We start from the raw sequence: 19401 nt of genomic DNA on the forward strand, positions 1-19401 counted from the left end.
AAAGGGCCATAAGAGATTATATACTCAATTATGAATTACCCGAGGGCCATTTTTGCATTTTCTTCATTGGGTTACATACACCCAGCACAGGGAATCATGGGCACTCAGATGTGGAATTGATTCTTATCTTTGAATCTGCTCTAATCTAACCTCACCCTCTTTGGGGAATCCTCTGATTTCTTAGGGATGCGTGTGCCATCTGCCTCTTGTTTGACTTTGCTACTGCCGGTGGCTGGTTGGATGATCTCCCCGTATTGCAGGAAGAATTTAGAAACTAGCTCTGTCTTCCTCCACACTCAGAGGACTGTGCTGGCGCACGATGTCACTGCCTCCTTGTGGATAGCAGATCTAGCACCTTGACCCAGATCCTGGTGTTGCCCTCCGCTTCACTGAGCTGGACCCTCCCCTGCCATACCCTACAGCTTGTTGGTATCCAAGACCTTCCCAGTTTTAATAATACACATTTGTATGTCCCCCCACTCTCTGACCCCAACCTCCTATCCATCCAGTGTTCTCATGCCATCTTACTCATGCCTCTTCTAGTATTAACTCTTCAGCTTTCAGAGATCCTTTAACTTCCTGTGTTTCCTTGTTCATCCTAAGCTGTCTTCAGCTGCTTTCAACACTCTTGCCTATAATCTTGGGCCTTCATCCCTTTCATTCCGCTCCCACCCTGGATTAATGCACCATTATCCCCTTTCCCGTCCGACACTGTTGCTGGAGAGACCCACAGAGGCTGCTACAGAGTCACTGTTCCAGATACTATTAGAAGTCGGGCCTCATTCGCCACCAGTTTGCCACTTCACTTTCATTATTTTTCCAAAGCATTTAATAGCCTAGTGACTAAAATCCAGTGCATCCTTAGAGGTCTTGTTCGCAGCATGTGACATAACTGAGAATTGTCCTATGTGGTCTCTGTTAAAGGTTTGTTTTCTTCTGCCCATTCTTAAATGTTTATGTTACCCAGAGTTCTACTCTTTGTCTTTTGAAATGGCTTTATTTTCTGGGTGGTTTCATATGCAGCGCGGTTGACAACTCCCAAATCTTTCCCATCTGTTAACATAGGTTCAACTACCTACTAGACATCTTTTCTTAAATCACCCTGCAAACATCTCAAAACTCAACATTTCCAAAATCAAACTTATCCATTTCACCCCAGCACACACCCACCCAAAACAGCAAATTTCCCTCCTGATCCATGAACCAAAAAGTGTTGCCTCACTTGGTTTAAACACTGCACAAACATCTGCAAGTCAGTAGAGTCGGAAGAAACTGGATGTTGTCCTGGTTCAGTTTCTTCTTTAGGTCACACACTCCTTTGAAAGATCCTCTTGCTGAAAAAAAATACACATCAGTTGAAAATATACATACATCTTAGATCATGGCATTAGAGACTGGGTTCCTTCCTACTGTCTACAAAACACTGTTACAAAGAAGGTCCACCTACTGCTTCACATGAAACTAATAGCCAGAAAGTTCAAGAAGGGTTGACCATTAAGTTTTGCCCCAACCCCTCCCAGGACCCCACTGAGCCAAAATAATTGATGTAATAGAAGGAATAGGCTTAGAATAGCGATGAGAAGAGGAAGGGAGTGAGGAGGGATATTCAGCAACCGACAACAGCCTTCAGTGAATTTCTGGAAGACAAGCAGATGGGAGCGGGTTGACAGATAAAAGAGGGGGAAAGATTTACAGCCCAGAATGTGCTGGGAGGGAGGGAGAGCCAGCCTGCTTATGGGAATCCCGAGGAACTCTGGGCCCAGTATTGGCCGGTCCAGTGGTGCTGAGAGTGAGAAGTGGTAGTGGAATCGGATTAATTGAAGTCGTCCTGTATGTGAAACCATTTGCGCCGGTTTGCCCCCCACTCCCTCTCCCATCCTGAAGCTCAGAACAGGGGTTGTCACCTGAATGTTCTCATTCTGGCATTTGGAAGGTCCCACAGTCTGGACAGCCAGCTCGTTTCCCTAAAGCAAAGCCTGCAGTTGACCCTCTTCATCTGCCTTGCTCTGCGTTGCACGGAGTTCCTGGTAGAATTTCCATGCAAGAAAGAGGCTGAGCTGGAAAGCAGAGGAAACCCATTCCCAGTTTAGCCAGTATCTTCTTAAGTAAGAGTCAGATAACTGAGTAGAACCAAGAGCATCAAAGACCAATGTTAGTAAGTTTGAAAAACTGACCCCCAGAGAGAAAGGTTGTTCAGAAAATGGAAAGAAACTTCATGAAAGTAAATATTCTGATATACTCAGATATCAGAAAATATTATCTGCAGAAAACTAAGAAGCGGGGGATGCTATGAAAAAAGAGCAGAGAAAGAAAGATTTGTAAAAATTTATAAAACTTGGTAGTTGGACTAGAGAATAAAGTTAAGGAAAGTTAAGGGAGGACAAGAGAACGACAGACTAGTAAGAACAGACATGGAAGACCAATCTAGGAGACTTCATTGGAGTCTCAGAGTGAGAAAATGGAATGGAAGAAGTTATCAGAATAAAAGGGAGGGTTTCCCAGAGCTGAAGAAAAGAGTCTTCAAGTTAAAAGGTCCTACTGAATGCCTAGGACCAGGAGAAAAGACCACAACTTCGGCATGGCAGTGTGAAACTGAACAATAAGGGTAATGAGAACAGTGGACTTTTCCTACCAGGAATCAAGGATCGGAGTGGTATCAAGTTTAACATCAGTCTGAATGCTGAAAGAGATTTCAACAGGACATTTAAAGTTTTGAAAGAAACTTAATTTAAGCCCAATATTCTGTATCCAGGCAAATTCAATTACTGTGGAAGACACTCAAGACAGGTGTTTTTTGGTGGGTTTTTGTTTTTTTTTTTTGTGGTATGCGGGCCTCCCTCTGTTGTGGCCTCTCCCGTTGCAGAGCACAGGCTCCGGACACGCAGGACCAGCGGCCATGGCTCACGGGCCCAGCCGCTCCGCGGCATGTGGGATCCTCCCAGACAGGGGCGCGAACCCGGTTCCCCTGCATCGGCAGGCGGACGCGCAACCACTGCGCCACCAGGGAAGCCCGGTGGTTTTGTTTTTTAATATTACTAGAGGGAGATACTCTAGCAAAATGAGGAAGTAAGCTTGAGAATCCAGGACACAGTGGGTCTAATAGCACAGGAGAGGAGTGCCATGGAAATCTCTGATTATAACTGTTCAGTCAGCCTAGAAGAGCAATCAGGCCAAATTTGAGCAAGAGAAGGGTGCTCCAGGGAGGAGGTCTCTGGAGGGAAAAACAAGAAGACCTATGATTGAGCAAATGTAAGTTGTGCCATAGGAGAAGAAAAAGAGGGACTTCCCTGGTGGTCCAGTGGCTAAGACTCCACGCTCCCAATGCAGGGGGCCCGGGTTCAATCCCTGGTCAGGGAACTAGATCCCACGTGGTGCAACTAAGAGTTTGAATGCTGCAACTAAAGATCCTGCACGCGGCAACGAAGCTCCCGCGTGCTGCAACTAAGACCCGACACAGCCAAATAAATTAATTTAAAAAAAAAAAAGAGAGAAAGGTCATTCTGTACCATTCCAAAGAAAAGTCTGAATGCAAGAGTTTTGGAGCGAATATGAAGCAAACTTGAGTAATTGTGATTTCAAGTAACAATGGGGTGTAAGGAAAAGGATATTTTGTAGTATTAGGAATAATCTACAGGAGGCGCCAGAGGAAAGAGAAGGAATCAGAGCTCTGTCCTTGGCAGAGCAGTGAAAAATGTTTACAGGGACCTAATAATGTAAAAGGTGAAAGGCGAGGGTATTAACAACTAATAGTATGGTGGTTTAAAAAGTTCAGGCACTGGAGCCGGACACCCTGTCTAAATCCTAGTTTGGCCACTTCCAGCAGTAAAATGGTGGGCAGGATTCTTCATTTCTCTATTGGTTTTAAAATGGAGGTAGCAATGGTACTTATTCTATAAGCTTACTGGAAATATTAAATGAGCTTTAATACATATAAAATGCTTAAAACAATGCCTGGTAAGTAAGTAAGCACTATGGCTGTTTTAAAAATCATCATCTTGCAAATTAGGGGTTCAAGATATACTTTTTTTAAGTTCTTAAAAAGAAATAGAAATGTAAATTCAAAGGTAACCAAGAGAAGCAGCAAAACTAACATAGGGAAGAGGAAGGTTTAGTTTAAGTAAGCGATAGCCTCATGGTTTATGGTAAGGAGGCAGCAGAGATCTGTACTGTATCGTAGGCTGAAATGTGCTAAGGGAGTAGATCCTAAGTGTTCTCACCACACACACACACACACACACACACACACACACAAATAGTAACCGGTCACTATGTGAGGTGATGGATGTGTTTATTAACTTGACTGTGATAATCATTTTATAATGTATACATATATTAAATCATGTGCACCTTAAGTCCTGTGAAACCTAAATAAATACAATTTTTATTTGTCAATCATACCTTAATAAAGCTGGAAAAGTTTTGAAAATAAAATTGCTAACTTGGAAGTAGCAGTAGAATTCATAAGCATGAATTCCTTTATAACCTAGAAATGGAAAAAGTTTACAAAATATGACTCAAAAATCAGAAACAGTGAGGTCAAAGATTGGTAAATTTTGCTCCATTTGACCCAAACGGCATGGAGCATGCATGGGGAAAAAGCTCTGTAAGAAAATTTAAAAGACAAAAGGACAAACTTGGGGAAAAGTTTTTGCAATTCGTATCAAAATCTCCAAGAGATTTTTGTTCACAAAATTGAAATGAAAGGGCCCTTAAACATGGAAAACATGTTCAGACTCACTCATCATAAGAGAACTGCGTGTCTAACATGCATTGAGATACCGTTTCTTACCATTTTTGATTAGCAAAAATCCAAAAGTTTGACAGCATACTTTGCTGGCGAGGCTGGGGAGAGATAGGCCCGCTTGTACATTTTCTGGTAGTGTGAATCTCTGTGGAGGGCAATTTGGCAATATCAAGCCAAATTAAATATTTTCATTTACCCTCTGACCCAGCAATCCCATTTCTAGGAATCTATCACAAAGATCTAATGACAAAAATACAAAAAGGCATATGTACAAAGTTAGTTATTGCAACACTCTGTAATGTAAAAGATTAACAAACCAAATGTCCATCAGATGTCCACGAGACTGGTTGAATAAACTGGTGTGTTCACAAAATGAGTCTTTTGTAGATGTAGAAAATAGCGGAGAAACGATCCAAACCACTATGCAGTGATGCTAGGATGTATTTACTGTTAAGTGAAAGAAAACAAGTTGTAAGCTACCTGGTGTGGGATAAATTGTGTTCTCTCAGAATGCGTACGTTGAAGCCGCCACCCCAGTATCTCAGAATGTGACTGTGTTTGGAGATAGGGCCTCTTCGGAGGTGATTAGGTTAATAAATGAGGCCCTTACGTGGTTCCTAGCCCCAATCCAATCTGATTGGTGTCCTTGTAAGAGGGAATTTGGACACAAAGGGTGACGCCACGGGGGCACAGATGGAGAAGAGGCAGCAGGAGAGTGGCCATCTGTTTGCGCATGGGAGAGGCCTCAGGGGGGACCAACCCTGTCGGTGCCTCCGTCTTGGACTTACTGCCTCCAGAATTGTGAGAAGATAAATTAATATTGTTTATGCCACCCAGCCTTTGGTGTTTTGTTATGGCAGCTAATATGGCAAACTCATATGTTACCTTTTATCTAAGGAAGTAGGGAGCATTTAAAAAATGTATATATCAATACACATATATATAGTCTTAAACAACTACAAAAAAAAGGTGGGAGAATAGGCCAAAGACAAAATAAAACCTGGTTACCTGTCGGGAGAAGAGAGAGGGGGGAACAGGAAGGAATGAAGGCTAGATTTCCTTGAATGTGTTTTTTACTTTTGACTTTGAACTGTGTAAATGTTCTGCGTGACTATGGAACAATTATAGCTCAATTTAAAAAAATTGAAAACAAAATGAAACATGTAACTATACCAAGTCGGCAGCTTAACCTCATAAAGAGTTTTTTCAAATCAGAAGTTTGAAAAGTCCAAATGGGATGTATCCTAAGGACAAAAATAACTGCACAAAAAGTTTAAACAGTTATGAAATACTCGCTGATAGAAGAATTCAATCTAGAATGAAGCAAATAAGCAGGGCTTTGTGGGGTTGTTTTTTTTACTGTCATTAGGAATCAAGACTCTTCACTAGAGACAACATAAAATTGAAATCAAATTCAAAACCTTGTTAGGCTAAATTTGAATTGGAAATATCATGAACACGTGCTTTTACCCATTTAAAATAATTTTCTAGCTCTGTCTGTTGGTAAGGCATAGAAGCAATGAGCATCCTTTGTACCTATGTCACCATCTCTACCATTTCAACTGAAAGGGATCAGCGTTACCTTAGTGAAATGGCTGCTTTCAGATTTACAACGGCAAATGTGGAAAATGAGCCAGATCTGGACCAGTGTGCAAGTAAGGAAGCCACCTTAAAGGACAAAAAATCATTTCAAAGGGGCTTCCGCTGACCAAAGATAGGACAGTGTGACCATCAGAGATAGCGATTGCAATGGATTAAAAAACACTGGAATCAAATATGAAAAAACAATTTCCTCATAATTAAAAACTAACAGCAAAACTTAAAGGCCACCTTAGAAGCTGTCTAGGGCATCAACTCTTTTATTTTCAGGGTTTTTGTTTTTCTTGGAAAGTGGAAAATAAAATTTGAGCTCTATTTCAAGTAAACGAATAACTGATAAGGGAAAATTCTTTATCGAAGAAATTTCACTAATCAAAAAGACCTGTTCACAAAAGCTGTTGGATGTTAGGTAGAGGCCAATGGGGAAGCCAAAGGTAATGGATGGATGGGACTGGACACCTGAGAGCACTGGCCATTCATAACACCACACAAGGAGAGAATATGAGCCTCCTGATGCAATGAGGACGTCGATAACCTTCCATGAGATGCTCTTTCCAACAAGCATGGAAGCTGAATTGAATCAAGCCTGGATCTAATGACCAGTGGATAGGAAATACCAGGGGTGGAGGAACATAAAAACACACATGATTGCAGTTACCCAAATCCAGAGCTTCGCAGCTACTACAGGATAAATGCCTCAGAACATTCACCAAATAACGGGGGGGGGGCGGGGGGGGGAAGGAGCCATAGATCAAAGGAAATTCATCAACCAAATGGCATGTGTGGGGGGGACCTTGTTGGGATCCTGATTTGAACAATTGTAAAAAGACAATTAGGGACCAATTAGAGAAGTTTGAACTCTGAGGAAATATTAGGGAAAACTGCCTATCATTGTTTTTTTTTTTTGCATCTAAATTTTTATTTTGAGATCGTTTTCGAGATGCATGCTATTGCAAGAAGAATTAGAAAGATCCCAGACACCCTTTGCCCAGCTCCCCACAATGGTGACATCTTGTAAAACCATTATACAGTATCACAGTAGTACAATATCAAAATACAGTCGAGATGCAGGACATTTCCAGTGCTGCAAAGATCTCTTCTGGTCTGCAGCTGTGTCCACTTCTCACTGTCACCCCCTACCTTAACCCGTGGCAACCACTAATCTGTGCTCCATTTCTTTCATTTTGTCATTTCGAGAATATTTTGTAAGTGGAATCACACACTGTGTAACCTTTTGGGACTGGCCTTTTTCACTCAGCATCATTCTCTGGAGATTTGCCCATATTTGTGTGTATCAGTAGTTCCTTTATTGCTGACTAGTATTTGTCATTGTTATAAAAAGAAAAAAGTAATCATTTCACTATATATATATATATATATATATATATATATATCTCAAGTCATTACCTTGTATACCTTAAACTTACATGCTGTTATATGTCAATTATATCTCAAAGCTGGAAAAGAAAGAAAACTCCATTGTAAAAGAGGAAAAAAATCAACAATAAAATACAATGCCAGGTAATAAAATGTTTCATTTTTTTGGTGGGAAAAAAAAAAAAAGTCCTTATCTCTTAGAGGTACTGTAGGATCTTCAGATGAGATGATGTAATGTCTGGGATTTGCTTTAAAATAATCTGAGGTAAGGGGGTTATAAATGAATCATGATTTCCATGTGTTAGTAATTATAAAGGCTAATTGTTGGGTACGTGGGGTTCAAGATACTATTCTCTCTATTTTTTGGGTGTTGGAAATTTTCCATTATTAAACATTAAAAATACAGCAATCTGGGCCTTCCCTGGTGACGCATTGGTTGGGAATCCGCCTGCCAGTGCAGGAGACACGGGTTCGAGCCCTGGTCTGGGAAGATCCCATATGCCGCGGAGCAGCTGAGCCCGTGCGCCACAACTACTGAGCCTGCGCTCTGGAGACCGTGAGCCACAACTACTGAAGCCTGCGCGCCTAGAGCCTGTGCTCCACGGCAAGAGAAGCCACTGCAATGAGAAGCCCGCGCACCGCAACGAAGAATAGCCCCCACTCGCCGCAGCTAGAAAAAGCCCACGCGCAGCAACGAAGACCCAATGCAGCCAAAAATAAATAAGTTTATATATATACTAAAAAAAAAAAAACTACAGCAATCTCAGCCCCTTATTTAGAGAGATGGAGCCAGCCACAAGAACTAAAAATGGACCATTAAATAAGTGAATGGCAGGGACAGGGAAATGTTTGCTTTTCACTAGAAGCTTTCCTGTTCAATTTGATGTGTTGCCATGTACATGAATTATTTTAAAATAATTTTAAAGCTACTCTCAGAAAACAGTTTGACTTAATTGTGCAAATAACACGAGAAGTAAGCATTTACTTCTGTTGCATGACCTCCTCCACTGTCTGAGAAGAAATACTTGTGATTTGGGAGTAAATAGAATCCTTTTAGGTATAATATCTTCAGTTGTCCTTTGTCACCTCCAAATCATAAACCAGTCTCATTATTTCTAGATCACGGGGCTCCCTGAGGATTCCAATCACATGTGGCTTCTCTTGTTTATTACAGTCTAAGTAAGGCTTTTTGTATTGGAGTAAATTCAAATTTTACTCCAATACGGATGATAAGGTTCTAGCCTTTGCAGATGAAACCTTCTCGTGGATAAGATGAGCGTTGCTAGATAAATTTTCATGACAGACCACAGGTGCTTTCATCTTTACTCTTTTCTTTTTGGGTGGTGTCCTCCTGGCCCATGACCATGAAAAAATAATATTAGTCTTTCATCATGGTTAGCAAATTTTATGAAGTTTAACTGTACCTTTTCTTTCACAATCATTCATTCATTTGTTCATGTATGTTTGTTGAGAAGCCACTAAGCGCCAGGCACTGTTGCAGGTACTTCTGCAGTTAATGTAAACAGAGGTTTCCAAAATCCTGCTAAAAGGGGATTTACCTGGGCTATGAATCAGAAACTGTTCTGGAGGTTATAGCCTGATGACATTGATCATAGTATATTAACCAACCTACTAGGGCCTGGGTCACACAGTAATACTAAGAGCATAATTTAGTATTAAAAATATTTTTCTCTGGGCTTCCCTGGTGGCGCAGTGGTTGAGAGTCCGCCTGCCGAGGCAGGGGACACGGGTTCGTGCCCCGGTCCGGGAAGATCCCACGTGCCGCGGAGCGGCTGGGCCCGTGAGCCATGGCCGCTGAGCCTGCGCGTCCGGAGCCTGTGCTCCGCAACGGGAGAGGCCACAGCAGTGAGAGGCCCGTGTACCAAAAAAAAAAAAAAAAAAATTTTTCTCCGTATCAATACTCAAAACAGTAAGAAGGAATTTAAAAGAAAAAATAGCTAACACATAGCCCTACCAAGAATCAAGCCATACTTTACCCATTTCACACATATTAACATATTTAATACCACAACTTTCTGTGATACGTGCTTTTGTGGTTCCCATTTCGCAGATGAGAAGAATGAGGTACAGAGAGGTGAGGTAACTTGCCTAAGATAAAGCTGTACAGCGGCAGGGTCAGGATTTGAGCCGAAGGTGACTAACACGAAGCCAAATGTTTCTCTCTTGCAATTCATCTTGGAGCCCAAGTCAAGATTTTTCTCTTTGCTTCCATTTCCATTGTCCATGCTGTTTTTTTCCCAACTGTTTCTTGGAAGTCAGCAGATGTTCCCCGAAAAAAATGTTTCGTGGAAAAATATTTAACCCAGCATTTTTCTAACATATATAGAGGTTATTTATACCGAGGACTTCTTAGAGGGTTTAACGTTAAGTGTATGTTGTAAATCACTAAGAGGAACATTTATCTTGCACAGTTCTAAAATTATTTTTCCATGGAATGTTTTTTCTTGTTTTGTTTTTACAGGATATCTATAAATATCTCAAGGAACTTAAGTTTTGTGCCACTTCTGTGCTCTTGAATATCTTCCGCACCATTAGTTTCTGTGCTGTCACCCAAACGATCTTTCTTATATGCAGACTCAGATGTCACTCTCTAAATCACCATGTGGTGAACCCTCGTGGCTGTCAGGCTCATACTCACTGCAAAGAAGGGCCCTGCTTGCTTCGTTGGCCTCTTCTGCCACTTCTCTGTGGGTTCACTGACCACGTACCGCTAATTGCAGTTCCCCCTTTGCTCTGTGCCGCCTCCCTTAGACCTGTTCCATATGCCGTTCTCTTTCCTTTGAAAAGCCCTTCTGTGCCACTCCCATCCTCACCCGAAACAATTCTCACTTGTTGAAAGACTTGGCCTAGACATTCCATTTCCTGTGGAGCCTGTCTTGAAAACCTCCTATAGGCCAGGTCTCCGTTTTCTCAATCTGTGTAGAGCCTGTCCTGGTCTGTATGTATTAAAGTTAGACCAAAAAATAAAAAATAAAATAAAGTTAGACCAAGAGTTCCCTAAAGACCACTTCCTGTTTGTTTTTATATCTCATACCTAGCAAATTATTACCTGCACATAGCAGTTTCTCAGTAAATCTTTGAATGGATGCCATTTTCCAGAAGCTATAATTGTTAACAGTGTGTTCCTTATGTTGACCTAAAATCTGGTTCTTTCCAGTATTGTGACGTTGAATATATTTCATTTTTGCTCATAACAACCTATTATTTCAATACAGTGTTTGAGTTTCCCTCAAGACTTCTCCATAGGAAACTTCTTTTAACATAGAACATGAGTGCTCAGTTACTGACATGCAGTCAGAATTGAATTGAATACTGCATTCCAGATGTTATTAAAACAGTTTTAATTTTTATAGAAACCTACGTTTTCCATCAGTTATTACCAAACCTCTGTCCCTCATCTTCTACTTGTGCTTATTAAACTCCATCTTATTTTGACCTAGTCATTTTCATCTTGATTAGATCACCTGTTGTTTGAAGCAGCTTTGTGTTATCTTCAAATTTTATGTACACACCTATGGTTTCTTCATCCAGATCTAGGAACAGAAAACAGTCTCCCATAGTTTCCAGTAGATAACTCATTCTAGGTTAATCCTGAGTCATCGTAACCACATCCTAGTTACGAATTCCTCATGTCTTAACTCTGTCCAGTTCTACAACATTTCACCTATTTTTCACTTATCCAGAACTTATTTTGGCAGATGCTTTGTGGAAATATAGACCATTACTCTACAATTAGTAAATTGAGTTCTGTTTCATATTTTACTTGACTTTGTGTAAGCTACCTAGGCCTTTAGCCCTGACTGAGATTCCTACAATTTTGAATGGAATAACTAGTCTTTAAGGTTTTTTTGTAAAACTTAGTTTGAGTCAACATTGTACATGGCGCTACATCTTTCTCAATTACAGTGTTTTAATACATTTTCTCAGGTTTTAAAAAGTTGCAGAAGGAAGAAAGCAAAGGGAAAGAAAAAAAGTGTTCAGAAGTCTTTATATGGGGAAAGAGACATTGCGTCTAAGAAGCCGCTCCTGAGCCCTATTCCTGAGCTGCCCGAGGTATCTGAGATGCCGCTGGTTCCAAGCATCTGGAGGATGTGTTCAGGTAGCCTGTCCTTTTCCTGTTGTCGATTTTGTATCTCTTCTCTCCTCCCTCTTTGTTGCTGTTTCACTCTCTTTTTTTCCTTTCTTCCCATTCATTGTGTAAAGAGTACGTAAATTTAAAATAGCAACTTTCCCTTCTATTCCCACAAGAATTTTAAGTTAAAGAAGCCGTGGGTTTGTAACTTTCAGGTCACCTAGACCCTTTTCAGAGCCTGTTGGACGCTCTGGATCCTCCCCCAAGAAAAACTCAGGCACAAAATATTACATATAATTTTAGGGGAAAGAATTTCCTTTCACCCTGTTTCTTTTTGCTTTTTAAAGTGTTTTGGTAAAGTAAAATGAATTGTTTGGTGTTGTAATCCATCACTAAAAGTCAACAAGGTGATGGCTCAGTAATAGGTATATCTTCTATGGATTAAGAATAAAAATTAAAACAAAAAATCCTTGCCCTCTGATGTTTCAGTAGAGTTGGCACTGCTCAGCATCTTCTAGAAATAACATTTATAAATTGAACTTGATTACTTGGAAAATTTTGTTTAAAAGGAAGATTAAGTCTGTTGGTATCCTGATTAGATAAAAATTGGATTGGAGTTGCATCTGGTTGGTAATGCTTGAGTTTAAATTGACTAAATCATGCTGAAAAGCTGGAGAATGTGTTCATTTCATGTGTGAATTTTGTATGTAATCATTCTTAAGATAGCTGCCTTTGTCAATCACCACATATTTATAGCCTGCGTCCCATTTGCAGCATAGCATGTAGGATCTATCAGATTCAAGGACGAATATGGTACATGCCATTATAGAATCTTGGCCTCTGCCTACTTGTTATTTCAGGAAAGCCCAGAAGTTTAAACAAACACACAGCCACCCCACATAGACATATTCCTCCGGGCCCGGGGCACCAGCAGAGGCGGAGCTGTCCTGCCCTAGCCTCTTTCTGTGCTACATCGTGGGACAGGACGTCGGCCACCCCACCTGTTTTAAATCTGGCTTGATGCTGCTTAGCCTTTAGGATTCAGCCATGCTGGCTGCCTTTCCAGGAAAACTGTTCACCTTACACCTTTACCACCTGGTTTATAATGATCTGTCCACCTCTCTCCCTTGCAAGTTGCCTCTCCCTTGAGACTTATTTTCGTTATATCCGTAGTTCCTAACAGTTTCCTTTTTTCCAGAGATACTTGAACAATGACTGTTAGTGTATATTTTCCATCTTGCGTCTTATTAGAGAATTTCTTTTCAAAAATACATGAAGCGGGGCTTCCCTGGTGGCGCAGTGGTTGAGAGTCCGCCTGCCGATGCAGGGGACGCGGGTTCGTGCCCTGGTCCGGGAAGATCCCACATGCCGCGGAGCGCTCCGCAACGGGAGAGGCCACAGCAGTGAGAGGCCCGCGTACCGAAAAAAAAAAAAACAAAACAAAAAAAAACATGAAGCACTTTTTATCAGTAACCAGTGGTTTCACCTGCTATGAGGGTCTAAAGCCGTTCTCTCTCTCTCTCTCCCTTCTTTCCTCTCTATTTCTCTCTCTTCCTCCCTCCATCCCTTTCCCCTACCTTCCTTTTCTAGTATGTTAATTTCATGAAAAATACAGAAATATCAATTTTTAAAGTTGTATAAAGAGCCCAGTTGACATATTGGTTGGTTGATACCAAGGGCCCCTGCCCTGTGTTAATCTCTAGCTTTCTGCAACATGATTGTAAGTACCCAAATCCCGGATGTATATATACCTTTTCACACTGAAACGTTTTTTGTAGATTTTTGGCTCAGCTTATGTTTTATCTTTCAGTTTTTATTATGTTTAAAACTTTTTTTATACTCCTTTGACTGACCAATTAAAAACTTTATTATGTGAGATAACCAGAGAGATGGCTTCTAATAGTACTGAGATTTAGAACTCATAAAGCCTAGATTCACTTAGGCTGTGTTATGTGACTTTAAAACCTCGATGATGTGTTTTTCACCTGTGATGTGACACCGTGTGCCAGAAACACATGGCAGGGCCCACATGGAGTGTCTTCCTGGAGGGTGAATTATATTCAGAGATTGGCATGGAACGGGAGAGATTTCTAGAATATTGAAACAACTGGGGCTCTATTTGAGAGTTTGGTGCAGTTTAATGTTAATTTTTTAAACACTGGGCATAAGACTTGAGTGTCTTCAGAAGTGCCCTTTTAGCTAAGTCCTCAAATCCCCCAGAATTCCAAGTTTTCTCTCTTCTATTTCAAGGCGGAACATTGATGGAAGAGTTTCCGAAGCATGATGTTGCCGATTTTCAGTAATTCATTTTTCCGGGAGATAGAAGTGTGTCTGCCTCATGCTAATTGACCTTGTAGAATGGGAAGCACATTAGAATAGAGGAAGCAATTTCAGAGACAGTTCTCATTTCCATGGTCTCAGGTTATGTGCTTTATTAATTCATGCATCAAGTACATATTTTCTTAACCTGTGGGGTGAGGAAGAACTGAAAGAGAAAGAACGATGACAGACGGGGACAAGTACAGGGTAGCATTTGTAGGTCTTGCGATTTTTTTGAAAGCTTGACACACAGAATACAATTTGACACCTGTTTGATTTGTGCAAGTTTATTTCCACTGTTACTTTTTAATTCGATCTAAACTTATTTACATGCCCATAGATGATTTCAACTCAAATGATGAACTTGAAGAAGTGAAGCTTCCGAAGAGAAATAATATTTTGCCTCAGACCCCAGAGGATTGGCAGGTGATTCGAGGCTGTAATAAACATGATGTGTCTGAGTTCTGCAGCTCTGACATGAAAAGTTCCTCTTCGCTTATTAATGCTACTTTTGAGCAAGCTTCAAATGCAAGTACTCTAGAAACTGAGGAAAAAAATATTCCAAAAGCAGCAAGTAAGTTGGAAAGTGAAAACGAACTAAAAACTGGGACTGAGAATGAAAACAGCCATATTTCTGGTCCTTCTGTGCCTGAAACACCCATCGTATCAGACAATCCAAAACCTGATTTTACCATGCAGTCCCAAGAACTTTCTGCTGCTGGTCAAAATATGGAAAACCTCTTTCAAATCTTTAAAATCTCAGAAGATATAAACATCAAATGTGAAAACCAGGATGACTTCTTAGTCGTTTCGGAAGGAAAACTGCAGACCAAGCATTTAATGCCCGACTCACAAAAAGAATGTGATTGTTCAGAAGATGTCTTAATTGACCACATGAAAGAAAGTAAAAGTCAAGGTGAGGATTTGGGAAGAAACTCCATAGCAAGTAGTCGTGGTGTGAGTTACAGAGAAAGGAAATACAGAAGACAGTCCATGGCTTGTTCTGATGGGCAAAGTTTACATTTGGAAAAAATCGAGAATCCCAAACCTTCCTACAGTGTGGGCAGCTCTGTAGAAATTAGTTCAGAAAATTCCCAACTGTATAAAGATTTATCTGACTCCATTGAGCAAACCTTTCAGAGAGCAAAGAGTGAAACCAAAGTAAGGCGCAGCACAAGGCTACAAAAAGGTTTGGAAAGTGAAGGGCTTGTGTGGATTTCACTTCCATTGCCTCCCGCTTCCGGCATTTCCCAAAGAACCAAGAGGAGAACAATAGGTACCTTTGACGGCAGAAGATTTGAGAAGGGGTCCTCCAGGCAAAAACCTAGTGTTCTGCCCTCCACATCAGGTGAAGAAAACAGTGAGGGCTTTGCTGCTGCTGCTGCCAGTTTACCCGGGAGGAGAAGGAAGAGCTTTTGTACATCTACACTTGGAGGTCCTAAAAATACCACCCAGTCGAGAGGCTACAAAAGAACAACCTTTCTCAACCAGAAGGAAGCTCTCCAAGTGACTTCGAGAGAATCGGACATATCAGAGAACTAAAGCAGTAACTGACATGCCCTGAAGAACGTTTTGGCAAGAGAGAAGGTAACCAACCATTCATGCCTGAAAGATTCTTTCATCTCAGTTCCCATCCTTTGTTCAACCTCAGTGTTTTACAAGTTTCAAATAAAATTATTTGAGTAGAACCTACTTTTAAGTAGAAATAAGTGAATTTCTCCATCTTTCAAACGGAAAGCGTTGTATTAAACATGTTCTCCCCCCAAATGATAAAGGCTTTATTGGTATTCTTTTAAAAAGGATTGCTTTTAGACCTAACAGCAGGTCTCTTAAGTTTTATTTCATGTTAGTACATATTTACCACTGAAGGTTTAGAGTTTCTGTTGTAAAAAAAAAAAAAAAAGCATCGTTTAGAATTGACTTGTTATATCTGGATGAGAAGAGCGTTTTGTTTTGTTCTTTAACAAATTGATAGAATTAATGTAACTTTATGAAAATTGAAGGTAATAATAAGGTTGAAACTGTTAAAGAAATTGGGGTGAGGTATGTTTTTATTTTAAAAGATTGCCCAAAAAAAAACTGGTTAAAAATTTTAACAATTAGGAAAGATGGAAATGATAAAATTTGTTTTTTTCCCTTTGGGTTAAAGTTAAGAGAAGCTTTAATAATTTACTTTGTCTCAAATAAAAATTTTATTTTAATAGATTAAAATCAAATCTTAAACATGGGATTTTAGAAAATTCTTTCAATAACCAGAATATTGCAAATCTGTCATTATAAAGTGAATATATAATTTAGAAATAACTAACATGAAAGCATTTTGACCTTCAAACAACACTCTTGTATGCTTTGTGGGGTAGGAAGTAGGGGTTTGGTTTTTGGTGAAAATGTAAGCAGTCTAGTTGAAGACTCATCTCCCAGATCATTCAGATTAGTCACAGGTAATTTGGGATTGAATTCATGGTTTTCCATTAAAAAAAAAAAAAATCCAGAAACTCACTTAAAAGACCCTAAAAAATTGGTTTACTAACATGAAGCATGGTGGTAGTTTGCTGATTTCTTTTTTAACATGGCATTTTCCAGCCTTTCTGACTTTTTATTTCACCATACCAAGAACTAGTACTTGTTTTGCTTCGTCCAGTTAAGCTTCAGCAGTATATCCTATCACAATTTTGGTGACAGCAGTTTGAAAATCTAAGTTGCCATATTTTTAGAATTTGTGAATGCAAGTAAATCATTGTATCATTAAACAATTGTCTTTGAAATCCTTTAAATCATTAAAGTCTCCTACTCCTGTGATAGCAGAAACATGTTAACAAATAGGGCTCTCTATAAATAACACAACAGGGAAGAAAGCTCCTGCTGGGCGCCCATTTCCCCTGCCTTAGATAGAGACTATTTGTTACCTTCTTGGCACCAATAGGTCTGGAACTCCTGCTGCTAAAGACTAATGTATTTTACATTAACACTCAAAGTGATCCCCAATTTCTCCTGCTAAAGGGTGGATTGTTTCAAAAATTCTTTTATCTTCACACGTAAATTATTTATGGGCTTTTCCCCCCATTTATAGTTTGGTACGGTTGGCAAATGTCTACCACTGAAAACAAACCAAAAAAAAAAAAAAAAAACTTATGAAGCTTTTTGGTTTGGGTCATTAAAAAAAAACTTTCAGAAACATACAATGTTAGAGGGTTTTGTTTTTTAAAAATTTTTTGTTGTTTGTTCATAGGAAGGTTAAAATTACTGTTATTTTCTACCATTTTTACTGTATGATATATGTTCTCAATTATATTTGAATTTTCAGAATTTCACGTGCTTTGTTTTATTTCCCAAAAAGTGCTAGTGAGGATGAAGGAGACATTTTGGTCTGTGATTTTTTTGGTTGTGATTTTTTTGGCTTGGTTTTCAAATGTAAAATTGTTCTTTTTCAGGTATCTGCAGTTAGAAAGATAAACACTTTACAAGTTCTATTCGTTTTAAAATATTTCACTATGAATATTTTGTTGCTATCTGTAAACAACAAATGGGCTGTTTTCCTAAAAAGAAGTCTTGAGAAATCAAAACAACTTGGAGGTAGTTTTATCCACCATCTCATTTGTATCATAAAAATTTGTGAAAAGTTAATGATTTCTGTATGTCATCATGCTTATGTGTTTTTAACTGTTTCTTTTCATTAATGGCTAAATCAAAAATTTACCTTATCTTTTCTACCGCAGAAACCCTTGACATTTTGCCTTAGAATGGCTTCTACTTTTATCTTTTCCTGCTCCCATAGATTCTTGCTTGTTCCAGAAGATGGCAGCATGACATCTGAAGTTCTCATCCTCTGTACACTACCTTAAACCAGGGCAGCTCTTCACTGTTGCTACGGGTGCTTCCCCTTAACTTTTATTTTTCACTCATTTTTATTGCAAAAGTCCTATGTGTCTATTGAAAAAAGTAGAGAACTGTGCATAATGAAAAAGTGTCTTCCCACCACCTAATGCAAGCATCCTGCAGCTACACCTTTCTCTCCCCACCTTTCTAGGTGCCAACACCAGTAACAGCAGGCAAACCTCTTCCAGACCCTTTGCCTGTGTAAACATAGGTTTTGTTGTTTTCTAATGGGATCGCTCTGTGTTCCATTTTGCAAGTTAAAATTTTTATTCAACATAATACCATTTTGGAGAGCCCTGGTGCCATTGCAGTCTTTTTAACCCCTGCATAGAATGATATAATTTGGATATCTATAATGTAGTTAGCCATCTCCCTACTGATGGACGCTAGTTGCCTCCAGTTTTTTGTAATTGAAAATTATGCCGCACTGGGCCTGCGTGACGATGTAAGATAAATTCCTTGAAATTAAAATTAAATGGTTATTCGGTTCTTTTCTCTGGATCTGACCTGGCAAACACGTTGCTTCCATTTTCTCTCACTGACTGCCTCCACCCCCCAACGCGGAGACTTCAGCTGTAGACCTAGCATAACAAGGAGGAAATACTTAATAATGCCTGATTTGTGCTTTGTATTGAAAGAGCTGTTGTTTTCCTTTTCCTTTTTAAAGTCAGGTTTATTGAGGTGTCATTCACCTACAGTAACGTTTACCCTTTTAAGCCTAGCAGTTTGAATTTTGGCAAATTCACGCCGTCATGTAACCATGACCGACCCCCACCCCTCCCCCCCCGCCGCCCCCATCAAGGAATAGAACATCCTCATCACCCGGAAAGAAGTTTCCTCCTGCCTCTTTGCAGTCAGTCCCTCTCCCCCAACCCCAGCCCCTCACAATCACTCATCTGAGTTCTATGCTTATAGTCTTGCCTTTTCCAGAGTGTCATATAAATGGAATCATACAGTGGGTATCCTTTTGTGTCTGCCTTTTTAAACTTCGCATAATGCTTTTGAAGTTCATCCATGTTGTATAAGTAATTGGTTCCTGTTTGTTGCTAAGTAGTATTCCATTTTATGGATGTGTCAACAGTTTATCCATTCACCAATTGATGGATATTTGGGTTGTTTCTATTTTTTGGCTATTATAAATAAAGCTGCTATAAACATTCACATATGGATCTTTTTCATAGGCACATGTTTTCCTTTATCTTGGGTAAATACGTAGAAGTGGGATTCCTGGGACGTATGGCTGGGGTATGTTTAAGTTTTTAAGAAACTGCCAAGCTTTTCCATAGCAGCTGCACCGGTTTGCATCCTCACCTGCAACATATTGTTTCAGTTGCTCCACGATTTCATCATCACAAGGTGTCATCAGCCTTGTTCCTCGTAGGCATTCTATAGG

At 39.8% G+C, this 19401-nt stretch overlaps 1 protein-coding gene across 5 annotated transcripts in view; it reads left to right on the plus strand.

The window, feature by feature from the left end:
• The window catches only part of CDCA2 (cell division cycle associated 2), a 53151-nt gene extending 34374 nt beyond the window's left edge, over window positions 1-18777 (plus strand). For all 5 annotated transcript variants that reach the window (XM_007120243.4, XM_007120244.4, XM_007120245.4 and 2 more), the window contains 2 exons: window positions 11669-11840; window positions 14473-18777. In XM_007120243.4, the coding sequence (XP_007120305.2) occupies window positions 11669-11840; window positions 14473-15674 (1374 nt within the window). In that variant the 3' untranslated portion in view covers window positions 15675-18777. The remainder of the gene's footprint in view (window positions 1-11668; window positions 11841-14472) is intronic.
• Window positions 18778-19401: the final 624 nt, after the last annotated feature.

This window comes from Physeter macrocephalus, chromosome 9, assembly GCF_002837175.3.
Source record: "Physeter macrocephalus isolate SW-GA chromosome 9, ASM283717v5, whole genome shotgun sequence".
In the NCBI taxonomy this organism is placed as follows: Eukaryota; Metazoa; Chordata; class Mammalia; order Artiodactyla; family Physeteridae; genus Physeter; species Physeter macrocephalus.